Source organism: Poecile atricapillus, chromosome 5 (genome assembly GCF_030490865.1).
Source record: "Poecile atricapillus isolate bPoeAtr1 chromosome 5, bPoeAtr1.hap1, whole genome shotgun sequence".
NCBI lineage: Eukaryota > Metazoa > Chordata > Aves > Passeriformes > Paridae > Poecile > Poecile atricapillus.
Window position 1 is genome coordinate 40,666,481 of NC_081253.1, and position 12,928 is coordinate 40,679,408.

General features: G+C 45.5%; 3 protein-coding genes across 3 annotated transcripts; all 3 read right to left on the reverse strand.

Annotated features, from left to right (window-relative positions):
• Positions 1-1,371: 1,371 nt before the first annotated feature.
• LOC131579468 (UDP-glucuronosyltransferase 1A1-like) lies at positions 1,372-2,722 on the reverse strand. The gene has a single exon (XM_058839441.1). The coding sequence runs from the start codon at positions 2,639-2,641 to the stop codon at positions 1,682-1,684; it is 960 nt and encodes a 319-aa protein (XP_058695424.1). The 5' UTR covers positions 2,642-2,722; the 3' UTR covers positions 1,372-1,681.
• A 5,443-nt stretch (positions 2,723-8,165) lies between these two features.
• On the reverse strand, positions 8,166-9,215 carry LOC131579951 (UDP-glucuronosyltransferase 1-6-like). The gene is made up of 2 exons (XM_058840538.1): positions 9,212-9,215; positions 8,166-9,112 (listed from the first exon to the last, which is right to left on the reverse strand). The coding sequence occupies exons 1-2, from the start codon at positions 9,213-9,215 to the stop codon at positions 8,178-8,180; spliced, it is 939 nt and encodes a 312-aa protein (XP_058696521.1). The 3' UTR covers positions 8,166-8,177.
• An 83-nt stretch (positions 9,216-9,298) lies between these two features.
• Positions 9,299-12,372, reverse strand: LOC131579952 (UDP-glucuronosyltransferase 1-6-like). Its single transcript, XM_058840539.1, has 2 exons — positions 11,395-12,372; positions 9,299-9,364 (listed from the first exon to the last, which is right to left on the reverse strand). The coding sequence occupies exons 1-2, from the start codon at positions 12,301-12,303 to the stop codon at positions 9,299-9,301; spliced, it is 975 nt and encodes a 324-aa protein (XP_058696522.1). The 5' UTR covers positions 12,304-12,372.
• Between the last annotated feature and the right edge of the window lie 556 nt (positions 12,373-12,928).

Consider the following 12,928-nt stretch of genomic DNA (forward strand, 5'->3'; position numbering starts at 1 on the left):
TATTTATTTTTCATGTTTTACCAATGTCTTTAATTATTTCTACTGGAAAGGTGGCAGAGAGCAGTCTTATGTCACAATGGCTTCTCAGAAACAAACTTTTTGAGCCTCAGAGTCAAGGGGGGAAGCTCTGAGAAAGAGCTCTTTAGTCTCTGTGAAAGAGACTAAAACACTCTCTGAATATTATAAGCAGTAAAGGGAAAAACACCACAGTAAGAACTACTAAGTAGGTTCAGATTTTTATAAAGCCCATTGGGAAGCTGAACAGTTTAGCAAACAGCGTTTTCTCATAAAAAACAAGTTAATTCATGTATTTTGTGAGGCCACCCAGCTGTTTGCCAAAGTGGGATCAGGTGAGGGTTAGCAGGGAAATATCCTGCCCTCACCCTCCCTCCTGCTGCAGGACCAAATTTCCATCCAAACCTTCAGTGTGAGGAGTGGGTGCAAAGGCAATCTTGGAACAGGTGAAGTTGATCATTACCTCAGTGTTTGTCAACTTGTCAAAGGCTCCCTCAGTTGGCCTGGTTATCCCAGGATATCCCAGCCAGGAATTCTGGAATTTGCTGGGTTCAAGGCAGGGCGAGATCAAAGTCGCTCCCTGCTCACATGTGAGCAAAGGGAGAGTGGGAAGGCTGGATTTGGGTGAAAAGTCCCAAATTTGGGGGCAGCCATGTTCAGAGAGGGGCTACAGAGCTGAGGAAGGGGTTCAAAAAATCTCCTGAGCTGAGGGAACTGGGGCTGTTTATGGAGAAAAGGAGGCTCAGGGGGACCTTGTTGCTCTCTACAACTCTCTGACAGGAGGTGGGGTGGGATGGGGATGTCTTGCTGTGTCCCAAGGGAAAGGATGAGAGGAAATGGCCTCCAGTTGCACCGGGGGAGGTTCAGAGTGAGTATTAGAAAATAAAATTAAATGCACTGGAAGAATGGTTAAGCATTGGAATAATCTTCCCAGGGAGGTGGTGGAGTCGCCATCTCTGGAAGTGTCCAAGAGGAGCCTGGATGTGGCTCCTGGGGACGTGGTTTAGGGGTGATGATGGCAGTGAAGATGGGACTGGGTAATCCTGGAGTTGTTCTCTAAGCTTGATTTTGTCAGGTGCTGGCTGGGGCACTTGAGGCTCAGGAGGGAATTACTAGGGTAGCTAGAACTCACCAGCCAAGGCTGGAATAAATCCATGACTGGAGGTCCCCAAATACCTCTTATAAACCCATGAAAAGAGATCCCCGAGCCTCTCTAATAAATTCAGGAGAATAAATCCCAAAGCCCCTCTAATAAATCTATGAAAGGTGGTCCCCAAATGCCTCTAAGAAATCCATGACAGGAGATGCCAAAATTCTTTAATAAATGCATGGCAGGAGATCCCAAAGCCTTGTAATAAATCCATGACACAAAACAACAGTTTGAAAGAGGGACCTGGTCATTGAAGAATGCCAGGATGGTTTGGATTGAAAAGGACCTTAAAGCTCATCCCATTCCACCCCCTGCCATGGGCAGGGACACCTTCCACTATCCCAGGTTGCTCCAAGCGTCATCTAGTTTGGCCTGGGACACTTCCAGGGCTAGAGCAGCCACAGCTTCTCTGGGCAACCTGTGCCAGGGCCTCCCCACCCTCTCAGGGAAGGATTCCTTCCCAATATCCCATCTAATCCTTTCCTCTGACAGCTTAAAGCCATTGCTCTTGTACCATCACTTCAGGCTCTTGTAAATAGTCTCCCTCCGGGAGAGAGAAGATACATCCCTATCAAACACCTCACTTGGATCAGGCAGAGGTGTGACTGCCACAAGCTCTCCCAGCCAGCCACTGACCTGAGATAACAGCTTCTTCTTCTCTCCACAGTGGATGCCTCCAATGAAAACCATGTTGGGCATGACAGGCATGGGATACTCAAAGACAAAGTCGATCCTCCTCAGCCAGATGGATCCATGACTTAAAAGCTCTGTCATTGTCATTGGCTTTTGGAGGAACTCTGAGGCCAGCTCTTCAAACGGAGAGTAGGCAATGTTGCAGATGAAGGACTCGGAAAGGGCAATCAGGAAGTTCTTCACCCTCTCGGAGAAGGTCATGTGGTCGGTGTTTCCCGAGAAAATGCGTGGCACGTAGGATGGTGGGTCTGGGCCCTGAGCGGCGCGAACCTCGAAGGCACACGGAACCAGCCGCAGGAAGAAAACGCTGGGGATGGAGAAGTGCAGGGCAATGATCTGCCCACAAGGTGACATGGGATCTGTGAGCAGGGCATCAAAGTGACTGTCTCTGATGTACTGCATCAGCTCTTGGTTGTACAGCAAGGACTTGCAGGAAGCATGAAAAAGGGTCCCACTCTTCTTGTAATCTCCCAAAAGCTTCCAGAATCTCACCAGGAAAGGCTCTTGGCTGAAAGTTCTTGCAGTAGTAGACCGTATGTGTTCTTCCATATCCTCCTTTGTGAATGGCACAGGGTAGGTTTTCAGTTCGTAGACACCCGAGGAATCAATCAGGAGTGTGTTGTCCGGTGCAATGACCACGATTTCGTGCCCTCTCTTGCTCAGCTCGAGCAGCACTTTTTTCATGCTGAGCCAGTGGCTGCCCTCCATGGGGATCACCAGCAGCTTCCCAGCAGCAGCCGGGCTCAGGAGGCACAGGAAGGGGAGAAGCAGTGCCAGCAGCATGGTGTGGGCTGTGCAGAGAGGAGCCCTCGCACCGGAGAGGCCAGGGCTGCTTTGCCAGTGCCTCTAGCCGTGCTCCACCTCTTCCCCTTTGTCTCACTTCCCATTTCAGGTCCACAGACCTTTGCAACATTATATATGATATAATATCAATAAGTTATTAGGAAAGACTCAGGGAAGGTTTGAATTTCAAAGGTGGCTTTGGATGAGTCAGGAAAGGTGTGTCACCATCACACATGCCAAGTGAAGGTTATTGGCTCAATGCCACCTTCTTCCCTCAGCAGGACCCCACCTTTGTGGCACTCCCTGCAGCCAGCCCACCACGCCCAAGGTCCGATGACAAAATGCAGGGAAAATCCAGGAATGAAATGCACCCATGGAATGGATGGAGCAGAAACACTGCTGATCCCTCATGGGAGGACTGTGCCTATCAAGGGAGCACTGCAAGGTCTCTTTTCCATCGCTGCCACTGAAGACTGACAGACTTGTCATAGACTGAGGTCATTTAGCAATTTTTCAAAGCATTTTCCACCCTAATGAAATGGATGCAAGTTGTGCAGTGAAACATAATTGCTGTAGAGGTTAATATGAGCAATCAGTGTTACAGTACCAGGGTACAGGTCGGTACAGTTTTGGTTTTGCTGATTTTTCAATAGTCAAAACCAGCTGGCAGCCTGAGAAAAATGAACTTTCCTTCATGTAGACTTGCATTTTTTTGGAGGATAAGAAGCCAGCAGAAAATCTTTCCTCATGTCTCCGTATAACTTTCGTCTAACCCCTTATCCTACCAGACATAAAATGAAGTTGCAAAAGAGCATTTCACCCTTGTACTCCAGATAACGAAGACCAGCAACACCTCTCCAGTTCACAAAGGCAGGAATAATTCACGGCCAAAGAGGGGTCAGTTCATGACCAATGTTGGGTCAGTTCATGACCAATGTTGGGTCAGTTCATGACCTCAACCCTGTGTCCAGGTGTTTGGGCTTTTGCAGGTGTGCTTGGCTTACAGCCTCTTTACAGAGCGTGCTGACCCTAACAATGAACTGCCAAAGAAAACTAAGTGATAAATATTCCTGCTTGTTGAGCAAGAACAAGGATCAAAGAAAGGTCTGCAAGCATCTCGTAATTTGCTTTAAGATAAGGATAGTAACATGTTTAGAAAAGAACGAAAACAGTCTTATAAACTAGAGCTATAAATTTGTATTCTATTTTTAGATGCTTGCTGTAATAAACAGAGACCCTTTTGTTCGACTAAACATGCAGATATGATACTCTGTATTGCTATGTTCTGTAAAATCAAGATTATATTGAAGGTTGTTACTGACGTTTGTATAATTATCATGGCCTTGCTAAGATTCCTTGAATTCCAGAAAGTTACTGAGCTAAGCCTTTACAGAGAACAGTGAAGAAAGGTTAAAGGAAGATAAGGTAAAGAACGAACCCCTAGACCAATGAAGACGCATGCACAGAAATACCCGAGAAAGGACACGTCATCGGAGAGCCCGGAGAGCCGGACTGATTAAAAGGAGACACACAGAAAATGGAAGCACGGCCGCGGCGAAGCAGGATCGCTTCCTGGCTGTCCAGCGCTGTATTTTGCTTATTGCTTGCTTGCTATAATTAATAAAACTTCCCTTGATTAAACTTTAACACTCTCTCGAGTGTATTTATAACAATTTGGTGCCGTGACTCGGATGAAATCTGTAGGATGGATCGGCACTTCCGGGAGGCGCCCCGCTCTAAGGTTTAGCGGCCCGGGGGGGCCGGTTCCTGCCTCGATTGCACCGACAAACCTAAAATTAAGGCAATAAGCAAAAGGGAGACCAGTCGACCCCTTAAATTCTGTGCACAGAGTCCGGACGAAGACGCGGGACGTGGGACGCGTGAGTATAACGGGGATCCGTCTGGGCGGGGTCGGGATCCCGGAGTGTGGTGAGTGTGTGTGTGTCTGAGAGGGGAACCGGCAGCTGGATTCCCCAAGCAAGAGCGGACCCTCTATGAACGAGGGGAAGCGAAAGGAATTGTGTGATTGAAGGCACTCCGGAAGAATGGGACAGGGGAAGAGCAAGCCTCCTGTACCTGTTAAACTCCCACCGATACCTAAAGATAGTCCGTTGGGTTTTATACTAGATAATTGGGAACATTTCCCAGGGACAGAAAATAAAGATAGGGCAAAAATGATTTTGTGTAGTAATTATTGTGTAGTAATATAGAGAGGAAAAGAAATTTCAAAGAATGTATTTTGGCCTATATTTGGATCAACCGAAGAGTGGGTTAAACAAAAGTTAAATTCCAGGGAACAAAGGATCCCCTTTAACCCAGAGGAAAGTGCTTATGCAAAGGCCTGAGTAGAAAATCCACTAGGATTTTGATCCACTAAGATCCACTAGGACCAGGAGGTATTTAAATCTCCCTACCTTTGGTAGTTCTGTGAAGTCAATTTGAATATTTGCAAAGGGTATTTTTGCTAAGGGTCTCCCTCCATAAGGTAATTTTCAGAGATTTTTCCTATTTGTTTTTAAACATAGGAGGCAGCTTCTAGTAATTTGCTTAGCTAAGTTTCGAATACCTGTGCTCATATACTTTGCTGCAAAATAATCTATTAACCCTTGTGCTCCCCAATGTGTTCTTTGATGTATTTTTCTAATATTCTTTGAGCTATGACTTTTGGTAGTACTTCCCGGCCATCTGGGAGAAACTATCTCCCCTCTGAGTTTTCTATTGCTCCTGTCTCTGGGAGTTTTAACTTTTCTTCCTCAGTAAATCTACTTCTTAAGTCACTATTCTTATGTTCTAGAGTTTCTTCCTGTCCCTCCCTTTTTTTCTTTTAGGACCATTGTTCGTAATGCCGCCTGTTTTGCCTCCTGATCAGCAGCATTATTTCCTCTACTCCTCAAGTCTATTTCCTTCTGTTGTCCTTTCAAATAAACCACTGCTAACCTCTTGGGCCTTCTCAGGGCCTTTAATACTGCAATTATAAGTTTTTGATGAACTAAATCTTTCCCTTGAGAGTTTATTAAACCTCTTTCTTCCCACAGTTTACCAAACATATGCACCACCCCATAACTATATCTGGAATCTGTATATATTGTCCCCTCCTTTCCTTCTAGTAATTTCAATGCCCTTAATACTGCATACAATTCACAGGCTTGGGCTGACCAAGATTTGTCTAATGGACCTGATTCTAGAACTTGAATATCAGGTCCTCTTATTATAGCATAGCCTGTTTTCCTCTTTCCTTCTATCACTCTGGAGGACCCATCCACAAACAGCTTTTCTCCGCTTTCTAATTCCTCTTCTTCCAGATCAGGTCTAATTTTAGTTTGTACCTCAATTGTAGTTATACAGTCATGTGTCAAAGATTTACCTTCAGGTTCTCCATACAAAAATGCAGCCGGGTTTTGTACAGTTGTGGTTTTTAATATTAAGTTTAGGGCTTCAATTAAAATTCCTTCATATTTTAAAAGTCTAGCATCTGAAATCCATTTTTCCGCTTTTTGTTGTAGCACACCCCGAATGTTATGAGGGGACATTATCTTCAAATTGCTATTAAAGGTGATTTTGCTAGCTTCTTCCACCAGTAAGGCACATCCTGCTACTACTTGTAAACAGGCCAGCCTTTACTCACAAGGTCTAAGATCTTTGATAAATACCCTATTGGCTCCTTCCTCCCTGCCCACTCCTGAGTTAAGACTCCAAAAGCAATCCTATTTTCTACATTTACAAACAAGTAAAAGGGTCTCTTCAAATCTGAGAGACTCAAGACAGGAGCATGAATTAAACTTTCTTGTAGTTCCCGGAATTTTTCTGTATCTTCTAAACTCTATTGTATTACTCCCTCCTGTGTCAATTTTTGATATAAAAATTTTACTTTACAGCTATAGTTTTCAATCCACTGTCTACAATACCCTGTTAATCCCAAGATTTGACGTATCTGTCTTTTATTTTTAGGAATTAGTAGTGACAAAATTCCTTGTATTTTTTTCAGAGTCTATTTTTTCTCCTCTTTTCTAAAGTAATGGCCTAAATATTTTACGTCTTTTTCCACAAATTGGAGCTTTGCCTTAGATACTTGCAATCTTTTTAGACCCAGGAATTTTTCAAAGCATTTTCCTCCCTAATGAAATGGATGCAAGTTGTGCAGTGAAACATAACTTGCTGTAGAGGTTAATATGAGCAATCAGTGTTACAGTACCAGGGTACAGGTCGGTACAGTTTTGGTTTTGCTGATTTTTCAATAGTCAAAACCAGCTGGCAGCCTGAGAAAAATGAACTTTCCTTCATGTAGACTTGCATTTTTTTGGAGGATAAGAAGCCAGCAGAAAATCTTTCCTCATGTCTCCGTATAACTTTCGTCTAACCCCTTATCCTACCAGACATAAAATGAAGTTGCAAAAGAGCATTTCACCCTTGTACTCCAGATAACAAAGACCAACAACTCCTCTCCAGTTCACAAAGGCCGGAATAATTCACGGCCAAAGAGGGGTCAGTTCATGACCAATGTTGGGTCAGTTCATGACCTCAACCCTGTATCCAGGTCCTTCTTGGCTCTAAATAGCTGGGGGGTTATTGCTGGTGATAACCTCTCATGAAAGTTCCTAAGTAGGTGAATATGGGAAACAATTTCCTTCTCCAGGGCATCCTGGGCTTTAAATTCTTCCTGAAGCTTTTATCCCCCATGCAGTTTCTGCGTGTTCCTTCCCAAGCCTGGTGGCAAATCTTGGACTTTGCTGAGAACCTGCCCTCCAAAAGGAGCAGCAGCTCCATCACCTGCTCTGAGCCCATATTGGTAGTTTAAAACATGGATTAACTTAATGGGGAGATTTCAAACAGCTCCGAGGAAGGGCATGCACAGAAGAGGGGCCATGGCCTCAGACAAGGCTGCCAAATGAACATGGGAAGGTTGGTACACAGAAGCCCAAATGGACATTGACAGGAGATAACCATACCCAGAAAAGCTTAAAACCTAATTCAGCAATTTAAAAAAAAAATCCAAAAAAGGGGGAGGATGGAACTGAAAGCAGATTTCCTGTGGGGCTTAGCTATTGGCACCTTGACAATAAAGGCAGATGGAAAGGAGGCAATCTAGTGGATGTCTCTGATAGCAAAGAGGTAAAACCTTCAGTCCAAGAACCTTCGGTGTGGATGAAAGGAGAAGGGATATATGGAAGTATGGAGAGACAGTCCACAGGACAGCTGGGAAAGGAGGATATCAAAAATGCTTGAGTTCAACAAAAAAGACAAACATTTGCATAGAAGCTCTATGTCACTTAAATTGTCCTAATTAAGTCTGGTAAGGCTTTAGGTTTGGCAGGATGTGATATCATCTGAATGCTGGGTATGAGGAAATAACATTTCTGCATCATGCAGGATTTCTATCTTTAAACACCCAGCTGCTGTCAGTCAGGATTTGATGTAAGGATGTGAGTGACATCCCTTGCCCAGGACAGCAGGGGGGTGAACTGAGATGATCTTGAAGCTCCCTTTCAACCCAAGCCATTCTGCAATTCTATGACACATTTCTATTTTTGCCTTTGCCCTATAAAAACCAAAGAAAATTTTGTACCTGAGACAGTTTTCTCCTCTGAACACAGTTAATCCCTCCGATAAAAGCCATGTTTGGCATCACTGGTCTCGGGAACTCAAACACAAAATCGTATCTCATCAGCCAGAAGGATCCACGGCTCAGGAGTTCTGTCGCTGTCACTTTCTTTTTGAAAACCTCGTAGGCAAGTTCTTCAAAGTTATCATAGATAGGCTTACAGTAGAAGAGCTCCAGCAGATCGACCAGCATGTTCTTCACCCGTTGGGAAAACATCATGCTGTCTGAATTATCCAAGAATAACCTGGGGACATAGGAGGGAGGGCTTGGACACCGGGTAGCAGCGGAATCCATTCCGCAGGGAAAGCCCCGCAGGAAGTAGATGGAAGGAACAGAAAGATACTCAGCCACCAGGGGCCCACACATCAGGATGGGATCTGTGAAAACCACATCGAATTTGCTCGCTTTCAAGTCCTGCATCAGCTCCTCGTTCTGCAGCAGGCTCTTACAGTTGGTGAAGAAGATCGAGGAGATTGCTATCGTGCTTTGATACGAGGTAAGAACAACATTCAAAACAGATTGTTCAAGAAAATGGACATTAATGTAGGTCTTGAGCATTTCATCCAAGTATTCGTCTGTGTAAGGGATTGGATACACTTTCACTGTGTAATTCTGAGGCTCCTTTGACTTCATATACAGACTGGTTGAGGGTACAACCACAACAACTTGGTGTCCCTTTTGCTGCAGTTTCTCCACTACTGGGCGCATGCTGAGCCAGTGACTTCCATCCTGGGGTACCACCAGGATCTTCCCACCTTCAGCCAGGATTACAGACAGTGCCAGGAGGAGAAGTACCCCGGCACCTTGGTAAAAAAGAGCCATTTCCGTGGGCGTGAACCAGAGGGTTCTGCTCCGCAGGGATCCAGACCCTCCTTTATATGATGGTCCATGCAGACTAAGCAGGGGATTTGTTTGCTACGGGAATTAATATTTAACTTTCCAACAGGGTTGTGATTCGCCTGTAATGTTGCCCATGTTTGTGGAAGGGAAGGAAAGCCGTATTCAGAGAAAAACAGTTGTACTTTCTGTTAATGTTTAAGCTTCAAAGTCTGTCAGCACTAAGTCTGTGACACCAAGTGCAGGGGTGTCACGTTGTAACCATAGCCGTGCTTAGAGCCATTGACCTGGTAAAAATACACGCCGAGAAAATAATAACAATACACCCCGCAGAATGGATGTAACTCCATTCCTGAGGCTGACATGAGGCTGATGTTGAATTCCCACACCCTGGAAGCAGCCAAAGCTGCAGCTCTTACAAAGATGGCAAAGCCACCAGGGTGTACCATGCAATCCCAAGTGTGAGGAGAACAATCCCGATTGGCTTGCTTCCTCCTGGCACTACACCAAAACAGTGAACTAATGCATGGGTTCAGGGCAAACAAAAGGAAAGGAGGCTGGCACAGGGACACAAAGAAGGAGTTTTGGTCTTTGTTTGCAGTCTTGAAACCCCTTTTCATGTATTGTGAGCAAGACAAAAAGTAGGAGAAGGTGTGATGCCTTCCACTAATCCCACAGCAGGAGTGTTTGGACTGTGCAATAAAAGCAATGCCAGAGCAAAGGCTTTTGAATGGTGCTGAGAAAGAAGTCCTTGTGATGAAAAACTATCATCATCATCATCATCATCACAGAGTTTCTCCCTTCTTTTTATGAATGGTGGTGGGACTCCCAGCATCCTCAGTCGGGAGAAAGAAATCCATGCAGCCTGAGACAAAGGGATTTGTCTCATGACACCCAAAGGGTGCTGGCACTCCCTGGAATAGTTCCACTCTGTCACACTGGACACGGAGGAACCACCCTTAGACATGGAAAACCAATTTCTGGAGAGGGCCAGAGAGGCAGGAGAGGTGGGAGACAGCACAGACTGAAAGCAGGAGACTGAACAGATCTAGAAAGAATTCCCATTAAATGCAGGGAAGCTGGACGCAAAGAGTTTATTGCAACAGCTGTGACAAAAGCTGATCAAATTAACTTGGGAGTTGCTGCTTGCTGTGCTTTCTACTCTGGACTCAATCAGCTTTTCAATGGCAAAACCAGTTGGCTGGAAACAGCCAATACAAGATTTTTCCAGGTGCATGGAACATGTGATTTTCACCTAACGGGAGAGTGAAGACAAGAGCTGGCAGAGATTAAATGAGGGCAGGATGCCTCCACCCTTGTAGCAAAGTTACGAAATCTTTGTAGCTCTGAGACCTTCAAGATAGAAAACGAAAGACTTGTGTTGTGTAACCAGGAAGAATTTGCCTCTTAAATCTCAAACTAGTGTCACTGTTGTGAGCCTAATGTGATAGAATGCCTTAGAAATAATTTCATCCTAATATTCTAGTTAATAGTTGCATTCTTTGTCTTCCTTATCAGGTTTAGAGGGCTCTCCATAAGCCAGTCAAAGAGCAAAAAAGAAATCTGAAAGAAGAAAGAAAAAACCCACCCCTTCAGCTCAAAGTCATTGGGCAGAGATATTGTGTGACCACAATTTGGAAGTGAGGGAGCAATTTCCCAGGAAAGAGATTTGTGCCCTGCTTTGTGCCTGGAAAGAAATGTCCAGTGTTATCATTTTAGAGATTACATGGTGACTATCAAAATAGATTTCGATTTCTAGATTAGCTTTAAAAACCCTGCAGAGCAAATCTGGTAAAAGTAGATGTCAAGAAGTAAGTGTGAAAACTGATCTCAGTTCTGCATTCAAGTGTCATTCACCAAATCCACAATGGTATGATTATTGTTTGCCATTTCAACACAACATTTATATTTCATCCCCACAACAGGAGTAACTCAACGCAGCCAGCCAGTTTGGAAATAATTTGTCCTGAAAATACATGTGAAAAGTGAATCAACTGATGCTGATGAGCCTGGAGTTAAAAACAGAAGAGGATGCTTGGGTTTTGGATCAGATAAGAGAAATATGCGTCAGATGCCATTGAAATGTAATCAAAACTGGGTCTGGATGGTGCTTAATACACATCCACTGTGGACAGTCATTTCCATCAGGTAGGTGAAATGCCTCTTTTGTTTGGCTTGTTAGAAAACCCTCATGAATTCAAGCAGGTCGCTGTCAAGAGACTTGGGATTTCAGCCTGTGGAAAACAACTACCCAAAGCTGGTTGAATTCAATCATGAACAGAAATAAAAAAAAAAAAGTCAATAGCGATGAACTTGCTGAAACCACAGAATGACTTTTCATTGGGAAATGTACAATTTGTAGGTGAAGGAACATTACCTTATGCAGCGGTTTCTTCTTAGCACAGTTGATCCCCCCAATAAAGACCATGTTGGGCATCACAGGCCTGACGTACTCGAACACAAAGTCAAACCTCAGGATCCAAACGGCGGCGGAGTCCACGAGGTCCATGAGGGACACATCCCTCTGAAGAACTTCTGAGGAAAGCTGAAGTGCTTCCCCAAAGAAACCGTTGCAGTACCCAAGCTCCAGGAGGGAAATCAGGGCGTTTTCCACCCTCTGGAAAAAAGTCATGTGGTCTGAGTTGAAGCTGAAGAGTCTCGGGATGTAGGACAGAGGGCTCGGGGACTGTGCGGCTGCAAAGTGCAGGTCGCAAGGGAACCCCCTCATGACGAACGCAAGGGGAAGGGAGAGATGATGGCCGAGGATGACCCCGCACATGAAGATTGGATCCGTCAGGATGGCATCAAAGCCGCTTTGGTTGAGGAAACTCAGGGTCTCCTGGCTGCGGAACAGGTCCTTGCACTGCCCAAATAAAGTCTTGAAAGAGTTCATCGAGGCCCTATACATTGCCAGGAGATTCAGGGGGAAAGGCTTCTCTGTCAGGTGCGCAGCAACGTATTCCTGGAAGGCATTATCCAGCTCCTCCAGGGTCTGACTCACTGGGTACGTGACCACCTTGTAGGCCTGCGTCGTCTCCATCTGCCAGCTCACCTCGGGAACCAGCACCACCACCTCGTGTCCTCTCTTGCTCAGCTCCTCCACCACTTCTTGCAAGCTCAGCCAGTGGCTTCCCACCATGGGCACCACCAGGAGCTTCCCTCCATCCAAGAGGCTGGGCAGGAGAAGGAGGATGGAAACCCAGGCACAGCAAAGCCTCAGAGCCATGTGAGCTGGAGTAGGGGCCGTGGAAGAGATTTCTCCTGCAGGTTGTAGCCTGAAGGTGCTTTGGAAAGCAACTGTAGGGTTCATTATGCTGCCCGTGCCTTTTGGCAATCCTGTTGTTAATGATTCACAGCTTTGGATTGTGGGTGGTTCTTTTTGCCTTTTCCCTCCTTGTTTGGAAAGCCAAGGTTTTGTGACCCTTTCAATGCTGAGTCACTGCAGCTCCTCAGTGTTCAGTTAGCTCCTTGACCTGCAACTCGGATCCCTCAGGACTCCACATCTCTGTTGTGTCTTGTGTGATATCTTGCCCAGGACCCAGGGAGGCAACCTTGCTGTGCACAGCTCCCAGCCCCACAGGAACAAATACAAACAGCCTCTCCATGTTGAGGACAGGGATCCTCAGGTGATTCCTCCAGGGATAGAGCAGGAGACCCTCAGGACAAGGCTCAGAGCTCTTCTGAGCTGGAAGGAGTCTCCTCCTTTGTGGCAGGGATGCCACAAAGAGGTGCTGAGAGAGGCTGACCTCTCTCTGTACAGCCCAAGTTTTCCCTTTACAGAGTTGTTTCCCAGCCTGAGAGGTGGCCCTCAGGCAGCTGAAAGCTCCTCCTGACCACGAATAAGACCAGCA